Source organism: Macaca fascicularis, chromosome 4 (assembly GCF_037993035.2).
Source record: "Macaca fascicularis isolate 582-1 chromosome 4, T2T-MFA8v1.1".
Lineage (NCBI taxonomy): Eukaryota > Metazoa > Chordata > Mammalia > Primates > Cercopithecidae > Macaca > Macaca fascicularis.
In genome coordinates, this window is record NC_088378.1 from 104,715,170 (window position 1) to 104,729,451 (window position 14,282).

The 14,282-nt window shown below is 37.0% G+C and overlaps 1 protein-coding gene across 4 annotated transcripts in view; it reads right to left on the reverse strand.

Moving 5' to 3' along the window:
• Positions 1–987: 987 nt before the first annotated feature.
• The window catches only part of COL19A1 (collagen type XIX alpha 1 chain), a 329,196-nt gene continuing 315,901 nt past the window's right edge, over positions 988–14,282 (reverse strand). For 2 of the 4 annotated variants that reach the window (XM_065543865.2, XM_065543866.2), the window contains exons 49-51: positions 13,248–13,376; positions 4,597–4,674; positions 988–1,737 (exon numbers count right to left, since the gene is read on the reverse strand). In XM_065543865.2, the coding sequence (XP_065399937.1) occupies positions 1,562–1,737; positions 4,597–4,674; positions 13,248–13,376 (383 nt within the window). In that variant the 3' untranslated portion in view covers positions 988–1,561. Of the gene's footprint in view, positions 4,427–4,596; positions 4,675–7,374; positions 9,249–13,247; positions 13,377–14,282 lie in introns of those variants that run through there. The other 2 variants (XM_005552609.5, XM_005552612.5) reach the window with 2 other exon arrangements.

Sequence of the window (14,282 nt, forward strand, 5' to 3'; positions counted from 1 at the left end):
TTCAAAGCCTGCATAATCTATGTGAGCAGAGATGGTACAAAAGGGGGATGGTACAAAAATGCGTCAACACTCAAATATTAAGAAATAACGCTGGGAAACCGTGACAGTAAACACTTGTGTGTCTTCAGAAGGTGGATACAGACAAATGTGAAAAATAACTTAAGAACAAAAGCAATGGACAAATCTGCAAAACTCTTCTGAGTATCCATTAAAACAACTTCAGCAAAACACTTAACTGAGAAATTCCCAATCCCAGTGTATTATTAGTCTTAGGAAAATAAAAATGGTACTTAAAAAAAAAAAAGGTGTTCCTAATCGTACTTTTGTAAATAGTGATGTATTCTAGAAAAATATAAACATTATACAAATCTAATTGTAAAATTTTAAGTACACTGAACAATATAGAGTTTAGACATTGTGTAGTTTTATAAATTGTCTACTTCTTGTGATAAGCTAAATCTTTTTTCTTGTCTGTTGAAAGAGTATCTGTCCTGTCTAAAAGGTAGGATAATTATTTAGCTGTCTTCATATTGATCACTAAAATATGAAAGTGGTGTATAAACAGTTATGAATAGTTAATTTGCATGTTAACTAAGTGTATAAGTACATATATATCCACTAAAGAAATAAAATCAAAACAGTCAACAAACCAAAGGGTACTGTGCCTGTTTCATAAAGATGCTTAATATGAGGAAAACAAAACAAATTAACAAAAATTACCTACAAAAATTATCTACAAAAGTAAAAAAAAAAAAAGTGCAAAGGCAAGAGTCTGATTTAGTTGTCCACTAAACTGTTCGTAGCCTTGTATTTCTGTTAGTTTGTTCAGTTCTTCTGAACAAATTGCTTTAAACACCATCTTGTGGACATATAGAGGTATATCAGAGGTTCCCAACAGATGAGAGAGACGGCAGAAAGGCTAAATCTTACCTAACTCATAAAACAGATTCATAAAAGTTACTTTATAAGCCAAATATCAAATGACAGTTTTCACAGACAACATATTTTAATATAATTGCTTAAGTTCTTTAAGTGACTAAAATTTTAAAGTTTAAACAATATCACAAAATAGGGAAATAAACTTACGGGGTTACTTTGATCGCAAAGTGAAAAGTTTAAAAGGTTAAAACTTGCTGTGTTTGTGTTATGGTTAGAAGTAATGGTTAATGTCTTCAGTTGGAAAGAACAATGAACAAATTCATGAATTATTCTTCTGTTTTTCTTTGGATTCCAAAGGCCATAAATATTAATTGAAGTCATACTTTAATCTTGGCATAGAAAGACTTCTATCTGGAAGTGTTTTGAGCTTGGTATAAAATGTAAGATTGGAATTCAAACATACTTGTATATGGAAATCACAGTTTTAATATTAATCGTCGTCATGAGCCATAATTATTTTGTATTTAAACACGTATGTTGTTTTCTGGAGTGCAAACGAGATAATTCATGAAATTGAATAATTCTTCTCCCCTGCTTTGAACATCATTAACATCTATGTGGAAATAAACACGTTTTGGAATGGAATAAAATGGTACAAGGGATTTGGCAACCATTAAGTCATTTAGAGGAAAATTTCCCACCCTACTTTGGGGCCCAAATAATTTACTTTTTTTTTATTAAAGGAATTGGGCAATTGCCAAATCTCAACTTCATTTGGTGTTAAATTAGGTGGATCCAGCACTTCTTGCTGCCCTTTGTTGCATATCATGTGTACAGAGCTGAGGCAGGAAAAAGTATCTGAAGGTAAATAATAGAGTAGGGTCAGAAAGGCTTGTACCATGTACCATGACATAACTAGAGAAACAGGGCTATGTCCTGTTTAGTCATATTTCCCAGTTACAAAATTTAGTCATATTTAGTCATATTTCCCAGTTACAAAAAAATGAGTTTGTGTCATTGTGACAAGTCCACTTTGTAATATGCATCACCCATCCCATCAAATTACCTGAATAAATCCAAATCCTTGAAATAAGAATTAACAAGTCAAGCATTAATGTATTTAGATTTCTAAATATACAATTTGTAAGAAAGAATGCATGACATATTTCGTAGAATAAAAATGAACAGTTAATAAAACAAGAAAATGAATTGTCTTTTTATGTCTATGAAAGGAACAACTCAAAAACCAAAAAACAAAAAAAAGTTGATTACCATCAGCAAAAAAGTCCATGAAAACATTAAAATGATAAAATAAATATTTTTAAATTAGCATAGAGGCAAAAAGATAAACAACCTATTAATATGAAAAAATAATCTTTGAAAACATATACAATGTTTAGCTTTATGACAAATTCAAGTAAATTAATATGAGTGGCAGATAAATTGTAAGCGTTTAGAAATTCAACAAATTAAAAGCTCAAGATATACACATAGCACCGAATTTTAGATCTATGTACACTTTTTCGGGATAAATTACCATTTTACTAAGAAAACACATATGTATGTTCCAATTGTGTAAGTTTAAAACACAGCACCATTGTAGGTATTGCACAAGAAAGAAAATGAAAAAAAAAAAGTCAAAATGCTTACAATAAATAAAATAACCTTGGAAAATAAAATAAATAAACTTGGAATTGAAATATACAGTATAATTCAATATGAAATACCTAAAATGTTGTAGGTATGCACAGCCATTGTAGACAGTACCTGACCAGCAGTTCATTAATCTATAATGAAAAACCGGTTCAAATCACGGATGCATTGGAACAAACCCTGCCTTAAATTAGGCATGTTCCTCAGACACAACTCTGTTCACAGCTTTTTCCAACTTCAGTGGGCTAGCCTTTCTAAACTCATTTTTCAGTTAACAGACAAAAGCAATCATCCCCCATCCTGTTTTAGCCAAATTGAAATCTGCACCGCTCCTTGAAGAGGAGTGAGTCCTGATTGCTGTGGCCGGCAGGCTCTCGCGGCATGTTCTCACATCTGTGGGACCCACTGTCTAACTTCTGCAACATCCTCATGCCCAGTTATTCTGGAGAATCAGTGCCTGCCAACCAACAGTTCCTCAATGAATGTACAGCTAATCAATAGAAAGACTGTTTAGTCATTTGATGATCACTGTATTTTTGCTTCTTTTCAGAGGACATGGTTTTGGAGTGGGTGTGAACTCTTTGGTCTGAGCACTAGTTGCATATTCGGTCCTATGGTTTTCCTTTGTTGAGCTGTACCTCTTGCTGCAGCTTCTGGAGAAATATAATTCTCCTTAAGAGCTTTTGGGTTTCACCTTCTTAATATGCATTTGCTGACACTACACATCCATCTTCTAGGACAAGTGAGTCCATTCGTTACGTATCCCATCCTTTGTTCTGATGGTGGCTTCTTGTCTTAAAGTCTGAGGGTGATGAGGTCAGAAGGATAATGGATACAAGGACCCAAAGATCTTGCTAGGCCATTGAAGCTTTAAGAGTACCGAAGACAGCTTGGTGGCTTCACCACCAAGCACCTTGTAGGGAAAACAGCTTTCTGTTTACCAAAATGAGAAACTGAGTGAGGGGACCACAGAGTATTAGGCTTTCTTTGCAGAACTCATACACAACTGGAATTTGATACTCCCTTTTCATGCACCACTTATTCATGCCAGTGCTGATTGCTTTGAATTGAGATCATTATACAGAATTAACAAAATCATCTCAGTAGTTGGCTATGCTGGGTGTTTGGGCTCCCTGATAAAACAGTTTCCTGTGGTTTTTCTTGTTTTGTTTTTGACAACAGAAGTTGTAAAATGAAGTTCTTATTGCCTATTTTTCTGCATAAGTAGGATAGATGTAGATGGTACAAAAATTCTTAAGTTATAAAAAGTAGTCAAAAAACATTCAACAGGAGCAATGCACTATATCAAAAAAGTTGACAAAATGTTTAGCAATGATAGTAAATTTAAACACCAAGAAAACTTAAAGTCTGAAACTTTAAAATTCAGAAATCAAAGGCCAACCACATGTTGATGAGTCTACAAAATGGATATCATCATCAGTCTACTAAGTCACAAGATGCAATTTCCTTTTGAAGAAGAACTAACGATAAGATTTACTTGCATATTTCATATAAAACTCTGAGTAAAAATCATAGCAATTGTAAAGCAAAACATATGGAATGAATTTGGGAAAAATCAAAAAATGCTGATTTGCAATTGCTATAGGAATAGGATTCAAATGGTTGCTTTTAATGTCTGGCTTACTCCAAAAAAAAAAAAAAAAAAAAAAAAAAAACCAACCCACAGATGATGAGGGTTTGATGGTATTAAGATAGCTCCAATGGCAAGGAGGTGTCACCAGGAACCAAGTCTTCTTCAGGTGTGTTCATTTCCCACCTGTCCGCTGATGGGCCTGAGACAGAGGATAGAGGCAGTCTTCTGGGTTACATCTTCCACTGGGTCCTGGGGGCCCCTGGGGGCCTGGGGCACCTGGTGAGCCTGGCAAACCCAGAGCTAATGACATTAAAAAAAAAAAATCACAATGCAGATCACATATGGCCCTTCCTCTCTCCCACCCTCTAGCCAACATGGATCACTCGACTTGACATATAAGCACCCTAGGGGGAAGCATGGTTCTCATTTTTAAAGGCTTGCTTGTGTTGTGAAGATAATATCACTCTTACCCGAAGTCCCAGGAAGACCTGGACTCCCTGGCAGCCCAATTCCAGGTTCACCTCTTTCTCCCTTCTGTCCTCTGTAGCCTAAGTGAGAAACACACAAAAAAGAGGCCAAATACACCAAAAGGGTTCTATGGCAACACAGCACACACAAGAACCATTTTCTGAGTCTGTGATAATTATGTGATACATTTGCTTAACATAAACAGTATATTAGCTGTTTTGCATTAACCACATATTAAACTTACATATCAAATAGATTAGGTATAATAGGGCAATGAGGATCTTAAAAAACATACAATTGCTATAAAAAGTTCCAAATAGTCAAACTTTTTTTTTTTTTTGGGACAGAGTCTTGCTCTGTCACCCAGGCTGGAGTGCGGTGGCACTATTATCTTGGCTCACGGCAACCTCCACCTCCTGGGTTCAAGTGATTCTCCTGCCTCAGCCTCCTGAGTCGCTGGGATTACGGGCACTCACCACCACTCCTGCCTAATTTTTTTGTATTTTTAGTAGCGACAGGGTTTTGCCATGTTGGCCAGGCTACTCTCGAACTCCTGACCTCAGGTGATCTGCCCGCCTTGGCCTCCCAAAATGCTGGGATTACAGGTGTGAGCCACCGCGCCCGGCCCCAACTAGTCACTCTTTTTTTTTTTTTTTTGAGGCGGAGTCTGGCTCTGTCGCCCAGGCTGGAGTGCAGAGGCCGGATGTCAACTCACTGCAAGCTCCGCCTACCGGGTTCATGCCATTCTCCTGCCTCAGCCACCGAAGTATAGCTGGGACTACAGGCCCCTGCCACCACGACCGGCTAATTTTTTGTATTTTTAGTAGAGATGGGGTTTCACCGTGTTAGCCAGGGTGGTCTCAATCTCCTGACCTCGTGATCCGCCCACCTCGGCCTCCCAAATTGCCGGATTACAAGCGTGAGCCACCGCGCCCAGCCTAGTCAAACTCTTGATAGCGAGATTTTGGCTCTGAAAATGATACCTAAATAAATCAATCTTGCAAATAGCTATGACAAGCTGTGTGAGCCCTCTTCAGTAGGAATTCTGATTGAAGGCAAGGTATAGGCTAAATGAAAGAAGTATACTGAAAGAGTCTTTCTTAAAATGAGAACAAGATAATATAATAGGATTACGGACCTTATTCCAAGAATTAAAGGAAATGAAAGGAACAAATAATTCAAGATTCTAATAAATGATAGCAAGAGCATGAGTATATGTGGGTTAACTTATCTAAAAAGTCAGGTCTGTGTTCAAATGATCGACTATAAACATTATATCTGCTCTAAGTAACGTTTAAACATCCACCCCATGTTTGAATGTGGCAGTGTATAACTCCAAAGGAGCTTCAGAAAGCTAGGAAACAAGAGGAGACTGAGAGTCTCCCAAATGCACTCCATCAGCTTAAGATATTTCAAAAAAAATGAATTAGGTTTAAGATCTGTCTATATTTTAAAACAAAATTATTCTTACTATTTAATATGCTTGCTATTGGCTGAGCCACAAGAGTACAGAGAAATCTGTGCCTCCAGAAGTCATTATCCCTGCTTATAAAAAGCATAAAGCATTTTTATCTGTGTTTTATACATTGGCACCCATGTAATACTTTGTCTGAATGAAATGTTCCATGCTGTAAGAGTTTCACAGTGACAGCAAATAGTTTTTATTTCCAACTTTTTCACACTTAAACAGCCCCTTAAAGATCACTCCTTGTCCCAAATGGACAGAGCAGCCGTGCAGACTCATGTGGACACACAGCAAAGATATCAGTAGGAGAGCATCTCAGTAGGAAACAGTAGGCTGTGACTTAGTTGTGCCTTTTCATAAAGGTGTGCTGTTACAGTAGAACATGGCAGGAGGAGAAAATGTAATGCTCCCTGTGAACAGTATGTATGATCAATTATTTCCCATTATTGTTGAGAATTAGATAGCAGTTTTTAGGATTATCATTTTCACTTTGACTAGGCCATACAATGTGCACATTATTATCTGAACAACATTGGCAATGGAATCACCACACACGTATTTATTTGCTTTTTATGTATGACCTGATCAAAAACGTGAAACTAGTGGAAAAAAGAATATATGTTAAAAATATTTTGAAGTATATAGCAGAAATACACCCACCAGCAGGAAACCTTCACATATTTGAAAATTGTGTTAAAGATATTCAATACAATCCTAGACCCTAGAGAGAACAGTGGCTTTGACATGTGACATAACAGCCTTAGTTGATCGATATTCAAATTTAAAATGTTTCCAGGATTTCTTTGATATAAGTGACCTTCATTTAACGTATGGGAACAGCAGGAAAAAATGTGTATACTTAGGGTCATTTGAAAGCACCCTCCCAAATCCATTACTTAAACATTTCTGGAGTAAAATAATATTTATTACCTGAGGTATATTTGATAATTTAACTCAGGTCCCACTATTACAGAAAAGTTATAAAGTTGACCCTTGGCTATCTCAGTAAGTACTTAAGATTACAGGTTAAAAATATGAGGAATAAAGAATAATAATTTAAGATACATGAACTTTTGATTAGTAAGAGGATTAGCAAGACTCTAACACAATTCCAAATGGAGAATATATTTGCTAAAACTTACCTATTTCATTTAAATGCAGCTCTCGGATTTGCAATATAATGCAGAAATATATTATTCCACATGCATTTCAGTTCATGTGGTATTACAAATTAAGAAACTGTAATTTGTGTATTTGTATAAGGTAACATTTACCCTTCTGTCAAATGTAACAATTTCTTTGCACAAATTTCTCAGTTCATTAGGTTAATAATTACTTGTTATTAATAGATAAAGCGACTGAATTGCACGAGTACAGAAGAACTTTCTACTCTTGAATTTCCTGTTAAGGTCCCAAGCTCATTCATTATGAGGGCTGCCATAAAGCCGTAGGGCCTTTTTTTTTTTTTATTATTACTTCATAACAAACTCCTGGTAGGAATGCTAACAAGGTCAATAACACCTTTCCCCATTTATAGAATTAAGGGTTTCATCTCTTCAGCGTGGGCCTGTCTTTAAATTTGGAAGAGGCAGGTCTATCTGCAAAGAGACATGTATTTCCATAGACAATAAGTCTACAGGATGGGCCAGGCACAGTGGCTCACACTTGTAATCCCAGCACTTTGGGAGGCAGAGGTGGGCGGATCACCTGAGGTCAGGAGTTCAAGACCAGCCTGGCCAACATGGTGAAACCCCATCTCTACTAAAAATACAAAAATTAGCTGGGCGTAGTGGCAGGCACCTGTAATCCCAGCTACTTGGGAGGCTGAGGCAGGAGAATTGCTTGAACCCAGGAGGTGGAGGTTGCAGTGAGCTGAGATTGTGGCCATTGTACTCCAGCCTGGGCAACAAGAGTGAAACTCTGACTCAAAAAAAAAAAAAAGTCTACAGGAGGACAGCTTGATATAACTGTAGCTCATGTAGGAAAACAAAACACCAGCAGTGTCCTAATTGAAAGCATCTAGAGGTACTTGTCATTGATGAAACCTGGTGCTTGGTGTAGTTTTTCAGGTGGTAGACTGTGTTTATTTCTAGTAGGAAGATTTCAGTTTTGACTCCAGAGATTTACTTCTAAAGTTGTAAATCCGTGCACCTGTATACATACCGGAAAAAGGCCAGAAAATGGATGCTATTGGCATTTTAGGAGGGATAGTTGTTTACGGTGGGCATGGTGGGGGTGGGGTTAGGGGTTGCCTCGTGCCTTACATGTTGTTTAGCCTCGCTGCTTCTGGTCCACCAATTGATAGCAGTGCCCTTCAGTCATTCTGACACACACTCACATGTCCTCCCATATCCAAAGCCCCTAATGCTAATAAATTCGAAAGGTCGAATCTATATATCACAAGTGCTTCCTATAAACAGTATGTATGATCAATTACTTTAAAAGTGCACAAGTAAGAACAACTACTCCCACTACTGTCCTTTTGGAACTGATGCAGGGTGCAGGGAATGAATGTAGCTGTTTTTTCCTACTGACCCCACATGTGAGGTTCCTTCTGAAATGAGTAGGGCTTTAGGTGTGGTATCTATTCCTTGAATGGAAGAGGTGATGGAGAATCAGCTGTGTTTGAGAAAAAGTTTAAGTGAAGTCTTTTCTCATAAAACTCACTTGAAAGAATAAGGTCTGTTAGGAAAATTCGCCTCTCCTGTTTATATAGGGGAACTCAGCTGAATCATGCTTCTTGGGGTCTCTTTTATTCTGATGTGGCACATTTTAGCTCATAACCAGGAGAACCAGCCATGAGGCCCTGTGCTGCAAGCCCCAGGTGGGAATGGACACCAAGAAAAGTCCTCTCAAGGCAGCAGGAAGCCAATACTCAGAACCCCATGGGATGGCTAAAATTTAAAAGCTGTTTGGAAGTGTTTTCAATTTAAAAAAGACATCAACAACCACCCCTTTGGAAACTTAGAAAAACGGCAAATGAGGCAATGCAACTCAGAATCCGAATGGTTTTTCTTTTCACTTTAAGAAGATCAGGGTGCTGAAGGCGGAGATCAGGGTGCTGAAGGCGGATCCTCAAGCTTTCACGATCAGAATCTCGGTAGGATCGGCTCTTCCTTTTTTCAACATGAATTGTGTACTTCTCACAGTCTCACGTCGATTTTCTCACTGCTGTCTATATGTCTCCTGCTTCTCAGAATAAACACAGGAAACTTTACAAAACCCCTTTATACTTTTGTCCTTTCCTAAAGATAAAATAAAGGACTCATTCCATAGTGCATATTTCTTTTTTTGTTTTTTTTTTTTACTTTTTTTTTTTCTATTATACTTTAAGTTCTAGGGTACATGTGCACAACGTGCAGGTTTGTTACATATGTATACATGTGCCTTGTTGGTGTGCTGCACCCATTAACTCGTCATTTACATTAGGTATATCTCCTAATGCTATCCCTCCCTCCTACCCCCTCCCCACAATAGGCCCCGGTGTGTGATGTTCCCTTTCCTGTGTTCAAGCGATCTCATTGTTCAATTCCCACCTATAAGTGAGAACATGCGGTATTTGGTTTTTTTGTTCTTGCGATAGTTTGCTCAGAATGATGGTTTCCAGCTGCATCCATGTCCCTACAAAGGACACGAACTCATCCTTTTTTATGGCTGCATAGTATTCCATGGTGTATATGTGCCACATTTTCTTAATCCAGTCTGTCACTGATGGACATTTGGGTTGATTCCAAGTCTTTGATATTGTGAATAGTGCCGCAATAAACATACGTGTGCATGTGTCTTTATAGCAGCATGACTTATAATCCTTTGGGTATATCCCCAGTAATGGGATGGCTGAGTCAAATGGTATTTCTAGTTCTAGATCCTTGAGGAATAGCCACACTGTCTTCCACAATGGTTAAACTAGTTTACAGTCCCACCAACAGTGTAAAAGTGTTCCTATTTCTCCACATCCTCTCCAGCACCTGTTGTTTCCTGATTTTTTAATGACTGCCATTCTAACTGGTGTGAGATGGTATCTCATTGTGGTTTTGATTTGCATTTCTCTGATGGCAAGTGATGATGAGCATTTTTTCATGTGTCTGTTGGCTGTATGAATGTCTTCTTTTGAGAAGTGTCTGTTCATATCATTTGCCCACTTTTTGATGGGGTTGTTTGTTTTTTTCTTGTAAATTTGATTGAGTTCTTTATAGGTTCTGGATATTAGCCCTTTGTCAGATGAGTAGATTGCAAAAATTTTCTCCCATTCTATAGGTTGCCTGTTCACTCTGATGGTAGTTTCTTTTGCTGTGCAGAAGCTCTTTAGTATAATTAGATCCCATTTGTCAATTTTGCCTTTTGTTGCCATTGCTTTTGGTGTTTTAGACATGAAGTCCTTGCCCATGCCTCCGTAGTGCATATTTCAAACCAACCACTTAATTTTAATTTTAAATTTCAGATTAATTTAGTCAAGCTATATTTAAGATAATAAATATTGTCAAATTGTCATAAGTGGAACAAAGTTTTTTGCCAATATAAGCAACGTTTGGTTTCAAAAACTTTAGAAGACACATGAAAAATTATTTAAAGTTCAAAAGTTACCATCCATGAGCTCTGTTAGCAGAAAGGTTCTAAAATTTTTTAAAAATGTATTTCGGAACCAAATGGATTTCTTCCCTGACAATCACTGAAAACAAAACAAAACAAAACAAAATGTCTCTTCTAGAAATTTCAGAGGAGCCACCATCAGACAGGATGGATGAGTGGCAGAACACACTGTGTCATATTCAGAAGCCACCTTTTCTTCCCAACCTATGTTGCATTTCTGACTTCAACTCTTTCTTAAACTCAATCATGCTGTGTCATTAAGAGGACTGATTCAGACAATAGCACCTGAGGTTTACATGGTCACTGGTGATTTTAAATGCCTTTTTTTCTTTCCTTTTTGAAAAAAAAAAACACTTAAATCGAGCACAGCAAAGCTTGTAAGTTACATGTATAACTTCATCTTCTGAGCGCGTCACACCTATTTATCTACTAGAGAAAAATCCTTCTATTTCTTGTGCACTTCTGTAGAGGCACCAAAAATTAAACAGCAGCCTCTCATTCTCTTTCTTTTCAGTGAGATTTCTGTGCCTTTAAACAGGATTATCAGTACAGCATGCCTACTGTACTTACATTCCTTAAAAACAAATATTTTTAAGAAACAAATATTCCTTAAAAATGAATTCTATGTTTTGCAAGTTTTATTTATTTTTGTTGCTAAATTTTAGGCAAATCTAACAAATACTGAAAAGGAAGTATTATGGAAAGGTTAAGGAGACATCTACTAAGTTGTAGTCAAGATATGTCTGTTGTCAGAAACCCAATGGGGAGACAAAAGTTTTGACAATTTTAGTAAACCTTTGTTCACAAAGAAACTGGAAATCATGTGGGGATATCTTCCAAATTCAAGAATTGCATCCAGATGCCCTATCAGGAGTAGAAGTAGTCTAAATCTTTGAGGCACAACAGCAGATAAAATCCATAGAAATCTTTTGCAAAAGGAAGGGCAAGTGGAGTGGTGAACAGAGGGCTTGTTTCCAAAAGTTTCACTGATACTCTGGGTTTAGAACTGCCTCTGACTGACAGCCTTCCAGATGGGCCTTCACAGCACCTGTGAGGTGTCTGAAGCCAGGTGTTTGAGTGGAACAGGAGACGCCAGTTCCAGAGCTGTTTTCCTTGATCATCTCAATTTTCCATTGTTATTGTCCTCTCAAACTACCACTGTTTGAAGGATCTATCCAAAGTTTTCTTCCTATTGGTGTTAACGCTGCTTATTCTTCATGTGACTTGTGGCATTACACATTTTCAGATGAGCTTTCGAGATCTGCATGCCAGTCTCATATACTCTGACTTCAGAACAGACCCAGCTAGCAAAAGATAATAATTAGCCCCCTCTACACAGTAGTGTATACAAGAGGGCTACTCCTCATCCTATTTTCTCTTTCCTTCATCAATCTGCCAAACTTCACTATAATCTAAAGATAATGGTGGAATATATGTATGGTTTTAAAAAAACTAGAGAGATTTTAACTGTTCCTGTTTTATATTGTGCTAATTAAACGCAAAGACTTGGCAATCGTGGTTATAGGTTATAAGGTTATATTAGGATACTAACAGGCACTGCTACTGGGAACTGAACAGGTGTTGCTCCTTCAGAAGAGGAAGGGCACATCAGTCACTTAGGGACACTTCAGAAAACAAGGCTCAATATTACAGAATAGCAGTAGGAAGGAAACTGGTGACAGAAAAACACTTCTTTGTGTATATATTATTTTGGACTGCATTCTTATTTTAGTGTTAATTTCCTCTTTTCTTTATACAAGTTGCTTTTGATTATTTCAAGGAAGGAACCTGAGATCCTCCATTGTTAACAATAAGAAGCAGTTTTCCTGGGGTCTTATCTTTCATGATTTGTACTCACTGAATTTAATATTTCCCTTTCAGAATTGTTGACTCTTCTAAGCCTGGGCCTATTTGGCCACTTTGCTGGATTGCAAATCGTACTTCTAGAAAATGGCTTTGTCAGATTAATTTAGTTAAGCTATACTTAAGATAATGTCTCTTGTTAAGTTGTCATAAGTGGAACAAAATTTTTTGCCAATATAAGTTGGGTTTTAAGAACTTTAGAAATCATGCGAAAAATTCTTTAACATTCAAGTTACCACCCACAAGCTTTATTCAAAGCAGAAAGATTCTAAAATTTCTTAAAAATATATTTTAGAACCAAATAACTATTTGTATTTGAGTCTCCTAAAACTCTTTCCTCAGTTTATTTAAGATCCTAAGATGATGGAAACTTGTTTAACTTACACCAAAAGGGGAGGCCTAAAAAATTCTAAGATTCCTAGATAATAATGATATATAAACACACATTATTGCTGTTATTGTTTTAACAAATATTATTATTACAATACATTTAGAATACCAGGTAACTCTCATTTGGTTTTAAATCTGAAGTAGTAATAGTTAAACATCTACTTCTAGAATGTCAAATATTATAAAGAGATTACATATGAAACCATTTTATATATTACATATATGTATATATGTAATATATAAAGTACATACATACATACATACTTTTTTCCTTAACTGTGACTAACATGTTATAAATACAGAAGGTTAAAAATCAAAAAGCCAATATTACATTTGAAGACTTACCTTGGGGTCCAGGGTCTCCTGGTGGCCCAGGCAACCCATCCTTTCCTGGTGGCCCAGGCCTCCCATGAGCTTGGGCAGCCAACATTGCTGCCGGCAGCTTAAGCTGGGATAGGAATACAGCCATCCTCTCTTCATGTATAGAAGAAAAAATAATATATCATGGAACAGAAATATTTTATGTCAAAAAATTTCAAGATACATGAAATCAAACAAAAAGATTTAATTTTTAATTTAAGCACATCTAATTTACCAACTGGTCTGACTGCTGAGTTTTTTGATTACACAAATAAAATCAATTGCACAAAGTTGTTTGTGTATAGATGTAGACCAGCTGTGTCACTCAGAAAGTCTGAGAATTTTCAGTGCTTCTGAGATGTAACCATCTAGCGGACAGAACACTAGCATGGAATCTAACCTGTGGTAATGGCATGTGGAGAGAGTTTAGGTTCACATTAAAAAATGATTTCCTAATAACTTTAAGGCACTTTCCAGCAAGGTTGTGAACGTATGTGTGGTAATTTAAAATATATTCACGAATTCTTTGACACTGTCTTCCAAAGTTGGAGTTTAATTCTATTTTTGAATGGGGGCTAGACTTTTCATTTCTAGTGAAAAGAAAAAGGCCGAATTAATAGTGGGCAACTAGAGAGATGAGGTCATAAAAGACATCGTGGCTTCCTAGTTGCTTTCTCTCTTAGATCACTCATTGCAGGAAGGCAGCTGACATGGAGTGAGAGCACCCAAGAAGTCCTGTGGAGAGGCCCACGTGGGGAAGAACTGATGCTACTTGCCAGTGGCCACGTGCATGAACTTGGAAGCAGATCATCCAGCCCTAGTCAAGCCTTCAAATGACTGTAGCTCTGAATGACATCCTGACTGCAATTTCATGAGAGATCCTAACCAGATCCATACAATTAAGCAACACTTCAAGCCCCTGACTCATAAAAAATGTGAGATAATAAACGTTTATAATGTGAAATGTAAGATAAATGTTTTAAGCCACCAACATTTGGAGGTATTTTCTTATGCAGCAAC